Raw genomic sequence first — 13,201 nt, forward strand, 5'->3', positions numbered from 1 at the left:
TCAAAATACACATTCTACTCAAAGCAATTTATACTATACATGCAGTTACATCAATAAGATACCTGTATTTCAGTGCTATTTCCCAAAGGAATAAAATGCAACAATCTGTGTGAAACCATAAGAGACCCCAAATAGCTAAATGTTCAGAAAAAAAGGAACAATGCTATAGACACCAACATTCCTACTATCAATTTTTATATAAAAACAAAGATATGAATCTATAGAGTATAGTACTGGCATTAACAGTGACAAAAATCAATGTAACAGGTAATGAGTCCAAAAAAAAAACACAAACATATATTCAATTTATGACCAAAAAGCCAAGAATATACAATGGGGAAAAGATGGTCTTTTCAATAAATGGTGCTGGGGAAAAAGTGTCACATGCAAATGAGTGAAACTAGACGATTGTATTACACCATCCCTAAATATTAACACACGGCAGCAAGAGGTAATTACATAGTAAGGCAGGAATACATCAGGAAACAATGATTCTGAAACATCCAGCCACACATTTAAAGGGACTAGTAAAGAAAACAACTGCAATTGCAAGTCAGCAGAAAGGAAATAATAAAAATTAGAGTGTAAATAAATGAAATGAAACAGAACTAAAAAGACAATAGAGAAGGTCCATGACACCAAGAGCTAAGTTCTTCACAAGTGAAAACAAAACTGGCACTTGGGTGAGCTCCCTGAGAAACAAAAGGGAGAAAACCCAAATTAATCTCTGAGAGATGAAGGGGAGAACTGCAGAAACTCAAAGGATGCGAGTCACTTCTAGGAATGTCTTTATGCGACTACACTAGAAACCCTAGAAGACATCGACATAGGTGATATGACCAAGAAATGGAAGCAGACCGAACACCCAATGACAGATGAGTAGCTGAGGTGAGGTCCCAGAAGGAGTGTGCAGATGGCTCAGGGGGCCAGCATGCAGGCTTTGCACACAGGAGCCCTAAGTTTGATCTTGGCACTGTAAGTTCTTCCAATCACTACTGAATGTGACATCAAAAAGGAAATAAAAAGAAAAAAAACTATAGATTCACTCAAAAATGCATAATAAGGTCTCCCAAGAACTACTGGGTGTGACACCAAAAAGAAAAGGAACTATAGATTCACCCAAAAAATGAAAAATGAAATCGAACACCTTGTTTTTGAACAACTTGATTGAAACTGGAAGGGGCCATGAAAGGGGCCTTGCCAAGTCAGTAGTCAAAAGGAGAAAGACAGTTATCAGATGCTCCCACTCCTCTCTGGGATACCCATCAAATCTGTATTTTACCTGTTCCCTAACAAGCAGACTTAAAGAAACCAAACTCTGTGTGCACACCATGTAACTGAGATCACAAGTGGGGCAAAGGACAAGGGTCTAAAGTGGGTGGCAGTGAATAGTGGTGCAGCAGTATATGTACCTAGTTGTGGTGGGAGATGACAAACACTTGAAGAATGCATGTTTTAAGCATATATCTCTAAAATAGGGATTTTCTGATCTTGTAAGCAATGACCTGAATTTTAAAAGAGCTTTGTTATGTACCAGAACTTAATCACTCCCTGGTAGTGAGATGCATTATAGATGAGTGCTGCCAGAAACACCTTAGATTCATTAGATGCTTGTTTTGTTTTGTTTTTTGGTCCCTGAATGTTCAGAAGCCATTTGCTGTTCCCAAATTTTTCACAACCTCCACATTCAGTTACACAATCCCGGAGGATCACACTGTATACCCATTTCACTGAATATACTTCCCTGTTTCACAGAATAGAGTCCCCTCTGAAGCTAGAGCAGATTCAATGGAATATTATTAAATCGTGATAAAGAATAAAATATGTGTGTAACATGGTTGGACCTGAGGGTATAATGGTATGTGAAATAAGACAGAAAAGTCAAATATCAAATAATCTGTTACATGTGACATCAAAACAATTTTTAAAAAGAAAAGGCTGATAGATACAGAAATCAGAATGGAGATTGTGTGAAAGATGGTAATGGATGTGAGAAAGATGACAACGAAGGGCAGAAGGTCCCCACTTATAGCAGAAACAAAATCATGGGGATATAATATGCAGGTAGTAACTAATAAACTGTTGCATACTTTTTCCTAATTAAACAACCATGATTTATTTACAGAGTGCTTGAGAGTTCAGTTTTAGACATACAAAGTTCTAGCACCAATCCCACCGCCAATGTCAACTTCCTTCACCAGCGTCCCCAAGTTCCCTCCATCCCCACCTAGATAGGCACATTCTAAAGTTTGGTGGTCGTATGTGGGATCTCATGTTTCCAGTGTTATTGAGTCCAGTGTTACTGAGTTATTGGTGTGGATACAGAGTTATCTCACTCCCCCACATTACCAATGTACTCAAGGATCCTGACCCTGTTATGTCCCTTTCTCATCTTCCTTCTCCTCAATTTTTTTCTATCTCTGTTCTCCTTCTCTCTGTACCTTGCATATCTGAAATTTTTTAAAAATTTTTATTAGTGAAAACTGCACTATGAGGTACAGTTGTAGACTTACAAATTTACGTTCTTGGGTTTCAATTATACAATGATCGAGTAACAATCCCTCCACCAGTGACCATTCTCCACCACCACTGATCCCAGTATCCCTCCCACCCCCCATTCCCCAATCCCACCCTGCCTCTGTGACAGGGTATTCCCTTTTGTTCTCTCTCTCCTTTTTGGGTGCTGTGGTTTGCATTGAATGGGAATCAAGTTCGGTCTATAGTCTACGTTCAGCATGCATCTCCCATCCTGGGAGGATCCTCCCAACAGCTTTATTTGGTGCTTCCTTCTCTATCTGAGCTGGCTTTTTCCCTAGCATGTGTGGCTGGCATCCAAGCCATGGAGAGAACCTCCTGGTACTTATCTCAGCTAGTCTTGGGTGTCAGCAATCTTTCTACGTCTGTCCCTCTCTTTCCGACTCATTTCACTTAGCATGATACTTTCCATGTAGTACCACTTGTCTGTAAATATCATGACTTCATTTTTTCTAACAGCCCCATTGTATAAATGTACCAAAGTTTCTTTAACCAGTCATCTGTTCTTGGGCACTCAAGTTTTTTCCAGATTCTGGGTATTGTAAACAGTGCTGCAATGAACAAACAAGTGCAGATGTTACTTCAGCTATAATTTTTGCCTCTCTGGGATATATTTCCAGGAGTGATATTGCTGGGTCAAATGGGAGCTCAATTTCTAATTTTTTGAGAATCGTCCATACTGTTTTCCAAAAGGGCTGAACCAGTTGGCATTCCCACCAGCAGTGAAGGAGGGTCCCTTTCTAGCCACATCCATGCTAACACCGGTTGCTTTTGTTCTTATGGATGTGGGCCAGTCTCTGTGGTGTGAGATGATATCTCATTGTTGTTTTGATCTGCATCTCCCTGATGATTAATGATGTAGAGCATTTTCTTATGTGCCTTTTTGCCATTTGGATTTCTTCTTTGGGAAATTTTTGTTCATCTTGTTGCCCCATTTTTTGATAGGGTTGGATGTTTTCTTCTTGTGGAGTTCAACCAGTGCTTTGTATATCCTTGATATCAAACCCTGTCAGATGTGTATTGGGCGAATATCCTTTCCCATTCTGTAAACTGTCTTTGCATTTTAGTCACTGTTTCTTTTGAGATTACACGGCGCCAGGGGGCCAGGTGGTGGGTGTGATCCCATCAACGGCCAAGACTCAGAGACTAGAAAATCCAGCTCCCTGACGAGAACAGTGCAGTCTGCCCCCGCACCTGGCTGTTCCTCGCGGGGCCCGTTGGAGGGGAGCAGGTTGAGCTTTCCTCCCCGCCCCGACCAGGCAGCCGAAGACCTCCAGGACCAGCCACCACCATGCTGAGACCACTCTCCACACACATGAAGGTACTGGCAGAGGGACAATTCCACGCGGGTTCCGGGGCCGAGATCTCCCAGCCTACTCGGATTGGAGTCGAGCATCCTCCACCCAGATCCTCCAAATTCCAGTAGGCAGGGGTCACACCCACCACCTGGCCCCTGGCGCCGTGTAATCCCATCAACGGCCAAGACTCAGAGACTAGAAAATCCAGCTCCCGGAACCGCGCGGCCACATTCGCGGCCGCGGGACATCTTATCAGGACATTTTTTTATGATATCTTATTATGTCATTCCTACTTTGGACAAACTTGCAGGCTATTGAATGTAGCCTGCCCACAGGGCAGAGTCTGGCAAACTCCCCGTGGCGTACCAAATATGCCAAATACCAGTAACAATGATGGGTCTCATTTTCCTAAAGAGCCTTGAATATAATCTCAGGGTTAGGATGAAAGAGACGTTACTGGGGCCTGCTCGAGGCAATCGATGAATAACAGGATGATGAAATAAAAATGAATTTCTTTTGAGGTGCAGAAGCTTCTTAATTTAAGATAGTCCTATCTGTCTATCTCTGTTTTCACTTGCTTGGTCAGTGGCATGACATCTTTGAAGATACCACTAGCTTCAATATCATGGATGGTTTTGCCAACTTTGTCTTCAATGTACCTTATGGATTCCAGTCTGATGTTGAGGTCTTTAATGCATTTTGATCTTACTTTTGTACATTGTGTTAGGCAGAGATCTGAGCCCATTTATTTTGCATGTAGCCGTCCAGTTTTACCAGCACAATTTCTAGGGAGGTTTTCCTTGCTTCACTTCACATTTCTTGCTCCCTTGTCAAAGATTATATGATCATATACTGGGGGAAGATGTCAGTATATTCAACCCTGTTCCATTGGTCTGCAGCTCTGCCTTTGTTCCAGTAGCATGCTGTTTTAATTATTACTGCTTTGTAGTAGAGTTTGAAGTTAGGGAGGTTGATTCCTCCCATTTTCTTTTTCCCAAGAATTGCTTTGGCTATTTGTGGGGGCTTATTGTTCTATATGAATTTTAGGAGTGTTTGCTCCATTTCCTTGAAGAATGTCATGGGTATTGTAATAGGGATCGCATTGAATTTGTACAGTGCTTTGGGAAGTATTGCCATTTTGACAGTGTTAATTCTCCCCATCCATGAGCAGGGGATATTTTTCCATTTCCTCATGTCCTCTTTTATTTCCTGAAGTAGCATTTTGTAGTTTTCTTTGTACAGGTCCTTTACTTCCTTAGTTAAGCTGATTCCTATGTACTTGATTTTCTGGGGCACCATTGTGAATGGGATTGTTTTTTTCATGTCACTTTCTTCTCTCTCACTATTTGCGTATAGGCAAGCCATGGACTTTTGGGTATTGATTTTATAGCCTGCAACTTTGCTATACAAGTCTATTGTTTCTAGGAGTTTCTTGGTAGAGGTTTTAGGGTTCTCTAAGTATAGTATCATATCATCTGCAAATAGTGAGAGCTTGATTTCTTCCTTTCCTACCTGAATGCCCTTAATATCTTATTCTTGCCTAACCACTATTGTAAGTACTTCCAGTATTATACTGAAAAGCAGTGGATAGAGTGGGCATCCTTGTTTCATCCCTGATCTTAGAGGGAAGGCTCTCAGTTTTTCTCCATTAAGGATGATGCTTGCTGTAGGCTTGTGATAAATGGCTTTAACTGTATTGAGGAAAGTCCCCTCTATACCCATTTTGGCAAGGGTTTTCACCATAAACGGGTGCTGGATCTTGTCAAATGCTTTCTCTGCATCTTTTGTTATGATCTTATGGTTTTTATCTTTTCTTTTGTTGATATGATGGATTATGTTGATTGATTTCCAAATGTCAAACCATCCTTGCATCCACGGGATAAATCCCACTTGGTCATGGTGTCTGATCTTTTTGATGAGTTGTTGGATTCTAGTTGTTAATAGTTTGTTAAGGATCTTTGCGTCTGTGTTCATCAGGGATATTGGCCTGTAATTCTCTTTCTTTGTGGTAACTCTGTCTGCTTTTGGTATCAGGGTGATATTTGCTTCATAGAAACTATTTGGAAGTGTTTTTGATATTTCAATTTTGTGGAAAAGCTTAAAGAGGATTGTCAGTAAGTTCTCTTTAAAGATTTGGAAGAATTCACTAGTGGATCCATCTGGGCCAGGACTTTTGTGCTTGGGGAGACATTTTATTAACGTTTCAATTTCCTTGATGATGATAGGTATGTTCACATATTTCAGGTCTTCTTGGTTCAGCCTTAGAGGCTATAGGAATCTAGGAATTTATCCATTTCCTAGAGACTTTTGTGTTCCGTGGCATAAAGCTTCTCAAAGTACTCCCTGAGAATCCTTTTAATTTCTGTAGTTTCTGTGTAATGACCCTCTTTTCATTTGATTCGGTTTATTAGGGTTTTCTTTCTCCCCTTCTTTGTTAGTTTTGCTAGAGGATTATTGATCTTGTTTATTTTCTAGAAAAACCAGATCTTGGTTTCATTGATCTTTCGTATTGTTTTTTGGGGGTTTCCATCTCATTAATTCTGCTCTGAGTTTTATTATTTCCTTCCTCCTGTTTGGATTGTGCTCATTTTGTTGGTCATTCTCCAAACTCTTAAGCTGTGAGGTTGGGTTGCTTATGTGGGCTTGCTCCTCCTTCCTGAGCAATGCTTGTAGAGCTATAAACACAGCTCTTAACACAGCTTTTGTTGTGTCCCATAAGTTTTAGTAACTGGTATCCTCATTTTTGTTTGTTTCCAGGAATCTTTTGATTTCCTCTTTTATTTCCTTTCTAAGCCACTCTTTGTTCAATAGTGAACTGATTAATTTCCATGTGTTTGATTTAGTTTTCTGTTTGTGTGTGTGATTTACTTCTAATCAGTGCATTGTGATCTGAGAAGATTGTTGATACAATCTCTATCTTCTTAATTTTATGGAGGTATGTTTTGTGGCTCAGCATGTGGTCTATCTTGGAGAATGTTCCATGCACACTTGAGAAGAATGTGTATTCAGCTTTTTGAGGATGAAGTGTCCTGTATATATCTACTAAGTCCTTTTCTTCCATTTTTTTCCTCAGATGAAGTATGTCCTTGCTAAGCTTGAGTCTGGTTGATCTATCAAGAAGTGATACCGTGGTGTTGAAATCTCCCACTAGTATTGTGTTGCTATTGATGTCTTTCTCCAAGTCGATGAGTAGTTGTTTTAAGTACTTTACTGGCCCCTCATTAGGTGCATATACATTTAGTATTGTAAGTTCTTCCTGTATTGTACAGATCCTTTATCCTTCACTGTCTTTTGTGACTTTCTTCAGTCTGAAATCAATGTTGTCAGATACTAGGATGGCTACCCCAGCTTTTTTATGGGAGTTGTTTACCTGTAGGATTGTTTTCCAGCCTTTGATTCTGAGCCTGTGTTTGCTTTGACTATTGAGATGTGTTTCTTGCAGGCAGCAGAATGTTGGGTTAAATTTTCTAATCCATCCTGCCACTCTGTGTCTTTTAATTGGTGTGTTTAGCCCATTGACATTGAGAGAGATTATTGTTATGGGGTTTATCCCATTTTTCTGTTGAAATTTGATGTATTTGAGGGGCCTATCTTGTCTTAAAGTAGCCCATTTAGTTGCTCTTGTAACCATGGTTTTGAGTCTATGAAGTCCCTGAGCTGTTGTTTGTCTGTGAAACTGTGTGTTGTTCCTTCTGTTATGAATGAGAGTCTCGTTGGGTAAAGTATTTTGGTGAGGTATTTCATTGAATTTTTTCACTATATCCCACCACTGTTTTCGTGCCATGAGGGTTTTATCAGACAAATCAGCTGTGAATCTTAAGGATGCTCCTTTATAGGAAATTTCTTTCTCTGATCTTGCTGCTTTTAGAATTTTGTCTCTATCTAAGGTTTTGGTCATTTTGATCAGGATGTGTCTTGGGGTATTTTTATTAGGATTTCTTCTAGCTGGTACCCTTTGGGCCTCCTGAATGTGGTCGCATGTTTTCTTCAGCTCTGGAAACTTCGTAGCAATGATGTCTTTGATGGTTTCTTCTTCATCAGGGTTTTCTTCCTGTCCCTCTGGGACTCCAATAATTCTTGTGTTACTTCTCTTGGCTTCATCACGATCTTCTCTTGCCATCTGTTCCCGAGTTGTGAGTCTCTCTTCCATTTTCTACTCTTTTCTGGAGACTGTCTGGACTTCATCTTTGAGCTCACTGATTCTGTCCTCAGTAGCTGTTACTGTGCTGCTGAGGCCTTCCACTGAGTTTTTCAATTCACCTCGCAGGTTTTTCAGGTCTGACATTTTGTTTGTGATTTTATTTGCATTTTCTTCATTTCTACCATCAAATCTTCTCTTCTATTATCAGCATTGCTTTTCATTGTTTCTTTTAGCTCCCTAAGCATCCTCAGTAGCTCCCTTCTAAATTCTTTGTCAGAGAGGTTGTCTAGCACTTCATTACTGTTGGTGTCTTCTGGGCTAGCCTCTTCAATAAGTAAGAGGTGGGCTTCTGCGTTGCTTTACCATTGTGACCTGTGTGGTTTAGACCTTCACGCTCACTGTTACTATTCTGCTTAAAATGCAGAATAAATTGACATGGGCTTAATGAATTATCGGCTAATGTGTTTCTGGTGGTTAAGCTAACCTAGTGAAAGTTCCATATAAGAGGGTAATTTATGGTTCCTATGGGATATGTAGGGGGAGAATAACTAGCAGCTGTGTTAGCAGCCTTGGCTCCTGGAAGAGGCCCTGCCACCAGGCAGTACCTGGAGAATGAGAAGAGGGTGGCAGAACGGCTCAGCTTTGGGCTCGCACAGTGTGACTCAATTCCCGTCTCCCGCAGAGCAAGGATGAAAACTGGCCATTCTCAGGGGATCTAGTTAGACAAGCAGCCCTGGGAAGGGGCCCTGCTGCCAGGCGGGTACCTGGATGAATGAACAGAGGGCGGCAGAACGGCTCCTATCTGAAAATATTTTAAGCTACAGTAACAACAAGTCTCAAAATGGAGACGTTACTGGGCCCGCTCAAGCAAATTGATGAACAATGGGAGGACAGTGCTACGGTGCAGTGCAGTAGTTTTTAACTTGTGCACCTATATATTGTTTTAAACTTTTGAAAATTGGGTTGGAGAGATAGCATAAGGGTTAAGGTACTTGTCATGCATTCGGCCAACCCCCATTTGATCCCTGGGACTGCATAAGGTCCCCTCAGCCCCAACAAAAGTGATCCCTGAGCACAGAGCCAGGCATAAGCCATGAGCACATCTGGGTAACGTCAAAATAAAAAAAAAGATTAAAAAAATTTAAAAAGAATTTTCTTTATATTCTTACAAAGAATTATGGAAGAAAAACACATTGCCTCAATAATAAAACTCAGATGCAAAGGCACAGTTGTTAGGTTCAGACCTTCAGGAAGAGACAAAGCAAATCAGCACTGATGGCAAAGAACAATAGTAGGGCAGTGAGCAGACCTGGGAGAAAATGAATTGGGTGGCATCACCATGACACAAAGGATCTCAAAAGACCAAGGCTTGTTCTTCAAGCCTGAGTTGCTCTCCCTTGCACACAGATCTCACTTGCTGGTCTGTGTATTTTTGCTGGCCTATTTCCACTCTGGAGAAGTCCGTGTTCTCTCTTGAACACACACTTCCCCCTTCTGCCCTCAAATATTTCTAGATAAGTTTTAATTTAAAAAACTATCTTGCTTTGAAAAATAAGAAAAGAAAAGATCAAGACGGCTTTAAGGAGAGGTTCCCAAATGCGTCTGACAGGCCAGTGATGGAGAATAGCAGGAATATTGGCAGGATTCGGATATGAGGGGAAGTCTAAACTGGAGGGTAATGCTCTCCAGAAAGAGGGATGCTAGGCTAGAGGTATATTCTATTTCAAGTAGGAAGATTTCTAGGGTGCCACTGAGTGATTTTGTTTTCCTCAAAGCAGGTAGTAGGACAAAGTTAACTTTTGTAGACAAAGGTAGAACCTGAGTTAGAGAGAAAGAACGGATATTTAACTTATGCTAATCAAGCACTCACATCTGCTACCTCTGTCCCCAGCACTATCTCTGCCCCCAGAGAGCCAGAGAAAGAAAGAGAAATGCCACATTGGCATAGAGGTACCCTTCCCCGGCGGCTACACTTTGAGCGGAAAGTGGGTGACGACATTCTGTGACCAGATTCAGTTTGATGCTGCTAAAGCAACTGACTGTTTGAAAGGAAAACTCGTTTATCTCCTTGGAGACTCCACACTGCGCCAGTGGATCTACTACTTACCCAACGTTGTAAAAAGTAGGTGAATTTTCCCTTCTTCTGGGAATTCAGGCTGACTTTGAGGTACTTTCACAGCGACTTCTAGTCTCCTGTGTTGGTTCTTTTGAGTTGTACTTAGCTTTCTAGATTTGAGCCTTTAAGCTTAAAATACAACTGAAGCATTTTTTCATGGAAGTACTGGTTTCTCTATATATTCCAATGATGAGTTTACATTTTGGCTGACATTTCACACAGAGGAGCAAGTACTTTTCTTAGCATTCTCCCCCTAGAAATTATCTCGTTGGAGACACAGATAGATGGTACAACCGGATGGGGCACACATTCTATATGTGGGGCCCCAGGTTTATCCCTGAGCACTTATCTGGGAGTAATCCACAACCCTATTCCCAGCAGTAAAAAGAGTCAAAAAAATTAACAAGATACACCCCCAGAAGAAAACAAAAGGGCCCAGGTGAATGAGAATTTGGCAGTGGTAAGTCTTTTTTTTTTTTTTAATTAAATAATCACTGCTTTCTAGTAAAAAGAAAAAAACATTTTTTTATCAGCACTAAAATATTTTGATCTTCATGGAACTGGAAAGTTTAAGAAACATCAGCTTCTGGATGCAGACAGACAGACTCAGATTTGGTGGATAAAGCACAGTTACCCTTTCGTCACCCAGGAGCTCTACTCTGTGAGGGATGAAGTGCATATTGGTCAGGAAATTGACCGCATTCCCGGTGATAAGAACACAGCGATCGTCATCACCATTGGCCAGCACTTCCGACCCTTTCCCATTGACATTTTCATTCGCAGGACCATCAGCATTCGAAATGCTATTGAGCGGCTATTCATTAGAAGTCCAGCCACTAAGGTGATTGTGAAGACAGAAAATATCCGAGAGATGCACATCAACACAGAGTGGTTTGGAGACTTCCATGGCTACATTCAATATCTCATCATGAAAGACATTTTCAAAGACCTCAATGTGGGTACCATTGATGTCTGGGACATGACCATTGCCTACAATTCCAACAATGTTCACCCACCTGACCAAGTACTTGGGTATCAGATTAACATGTTCCTGAACTACATTTGCTAAAGCATAAATATCCGAAATCCCTGGGAACCAATGACCACAGATAACTCTCCTTGTATTGTCAGGGAAGTTTCATTTATGTTTCACAGAAGGTTTCAAACAATCTGTCTACATTAGGAGTGTATTGGAGAACAAAGACAGCCAGTATGATGTGAAGAGCCAAGAGAGTTCCCAAGAGTAGCTACCCCATGCCTCAAGCTTGTCCATGTGAATGAGAACTATTCTGATTCAGCTGACTTGGAGCTGGAGAAATAGGACAGTGAGTAGAGCATTAACTTTGCACACAGTCAACCAGAGTTCCATCCCTGGCATCCCATCTGGTCCCCCGAGCACCACCAGGGATAATTCCTGATGCGGAGCCAGGAGCAACCCCTGAGCACTGCTGGCCGTGCCCTATCCCCCCAAAAAAGATAATTGTACTTATCCTTTAAACAAGTTTAATTCTTTTTTACTCATGACCGAAGTCTCCTTCCTAGTAGTATGGTTGTATGAAAGGATGAATGTGTGATCCCATGAAGGTCTAAAGGAGTCATCTTATTTTCCAAAAAGAGCAAAATAGTAAAATTAATGCTTTCAACTCTGCAGTTCACTTTCTCTGTCACAAGTTCTCAGCCCTGCCACTCATGGGTAAAAACAACCACTGGCATTGAGCAGCTGAGTAAGGACAGGCCTGTTCACACATCTGTGGACAATGACATATGTATTTCATAGAGTCTTCACAGCTCAGGGAAGAATTTTCTTCCTAGCTTTTCATGTGATTTGCCTCAATTTATTAAACATGAAAAAAAACAAAATTAACCCTTAGAGGAGCAAGAAATGTGAAGTGGAGCAAGGAAAGCCTCTTTAACAAATTGTGCTGGCAAATCTGGACAGTTACACGCAAAAAAAAATGGCACAGATATCTACCTAACACAATGTACAAAAATCAGATAAAAATTGATTAAATACCTCAACATCAGACCAGAGTTCATAAAATACATTGAAGACAAGGTTGGCAAAACCCTCCACAACAACGAAGCTAAAGGTATCTTCAAAGATGACACGCCACTGGCCAAGCAAGTGGAAACAGAGATTTTAAAAAGAAATGGGACTATCTTAAACTAAGGAGCTTCTGCACCTCAAAAGAAACAGTGACCAAAATAAAAAGACAGTCTACAGAATGGGAAAGGATATTTACCCAATACCCATCTGATAAGGGGCTGATATCAAGGATATACAAGGCACTGGTTAAACTCTACAGAAAGAAGACATCCAACACCATCAGAAAATGGGGTGATGAAATGAACAGAAACTTTCTCAAAGAAGATATCCAAATGGCCAAAATACACATAAAAAATGCTCTTCATCACTAATCATCAGGGACATGCAGATCAAAACAACAATGAAATATCATCTCACACCTGGCACACATCAAAAAGAAAAAAGCAACCAATGTTGGCGCGGATGTGTAGAGAAAGGGACTCTCCTTCACTGCTAGTGGAAATGCCAACTGGTTTAACCCTTTTGGAAAACAGTATGGGAGGTTCTCAAAAATGTTAGAAATTGAGCTCCCATTTGACCCAGCAATACCACTTCTGGGAATATTTCCCAGAGAGGTAAAAGAGCATAGTAGAAATGACATCTGCACTTGTATGTTCATTGCTGCACTGCTTACAATAACCAAATCTGGAAAAAAAACATCCGAGTGCCCAAGAATAGATGACGGGTTAAAGAAACTCTGGTACATCTACACAGTGGAATACTATGCAGCTGTTAGAAAAATGAAGTCTGAAATTTTCATATAAAGTAAATCAACATGGAAAGTATTATGTTATGTGAAATGAGTCAGAAAGAGTGGGACAGACATAGAAAGATTGCACTCATCTGTGGAATGAAAAGTAACAGAATGGGAAACTAACACCCAAGAATAATAGAGACAAGACTAGGAGGTTTACTCCACGGCTTGGAATTGGCTTCAAATGCTGGGGGAAACGGCAGCTGAGGTAGAGAAGGGTACACCAAGTAAAGAGTGTTTGGAGGACCCACTCGGGTTGGGAGATGTGTGC

General features: G+C 40.8%; 1 protein-coding gene across 1 annotated transcript in view; it reads left to right on the forward strand.

Annotated features, from left to right (window-relative positions):
• Window positions 1-11,159, forward strand: part of LOC130016821 (NXPE family member 1-like) — a 29,499-nt gene extending 18,340 nt beyond the window's left edge. The window contains exons 4-5 of the mRNA XM_056107526.1: window positions 9,884-10,096; window positions 10,624-11,159. Coding sequence (XP_055963501.1) covers window positions 9,884-10,096; window positions 10,624-11,159 — 749 coding nt within the window. The remainder of the gene's footprint in view (window positions 1-9,883; window positions 10,097-10,623) is intronic.
• Window positions 11,160-13,201: the final 2,042 nt, after the last annotated feature.

The sequence above is a fragment of the Sorex fumeus genome, unplaced genomic scaffold (genome assembly GCF_029834395.1).
Source record: "Sorex fumeus unplaced genomic scaffold, SorFum_2.1 ptg000169l, whole genome shotgun sequence".
Taxonomy (NCBI): Eukaryota; Metazoa; Chordata; class Mammalia; order Eulipotyphla; family Soricidae; genus Sorex; species Sorex fumeus.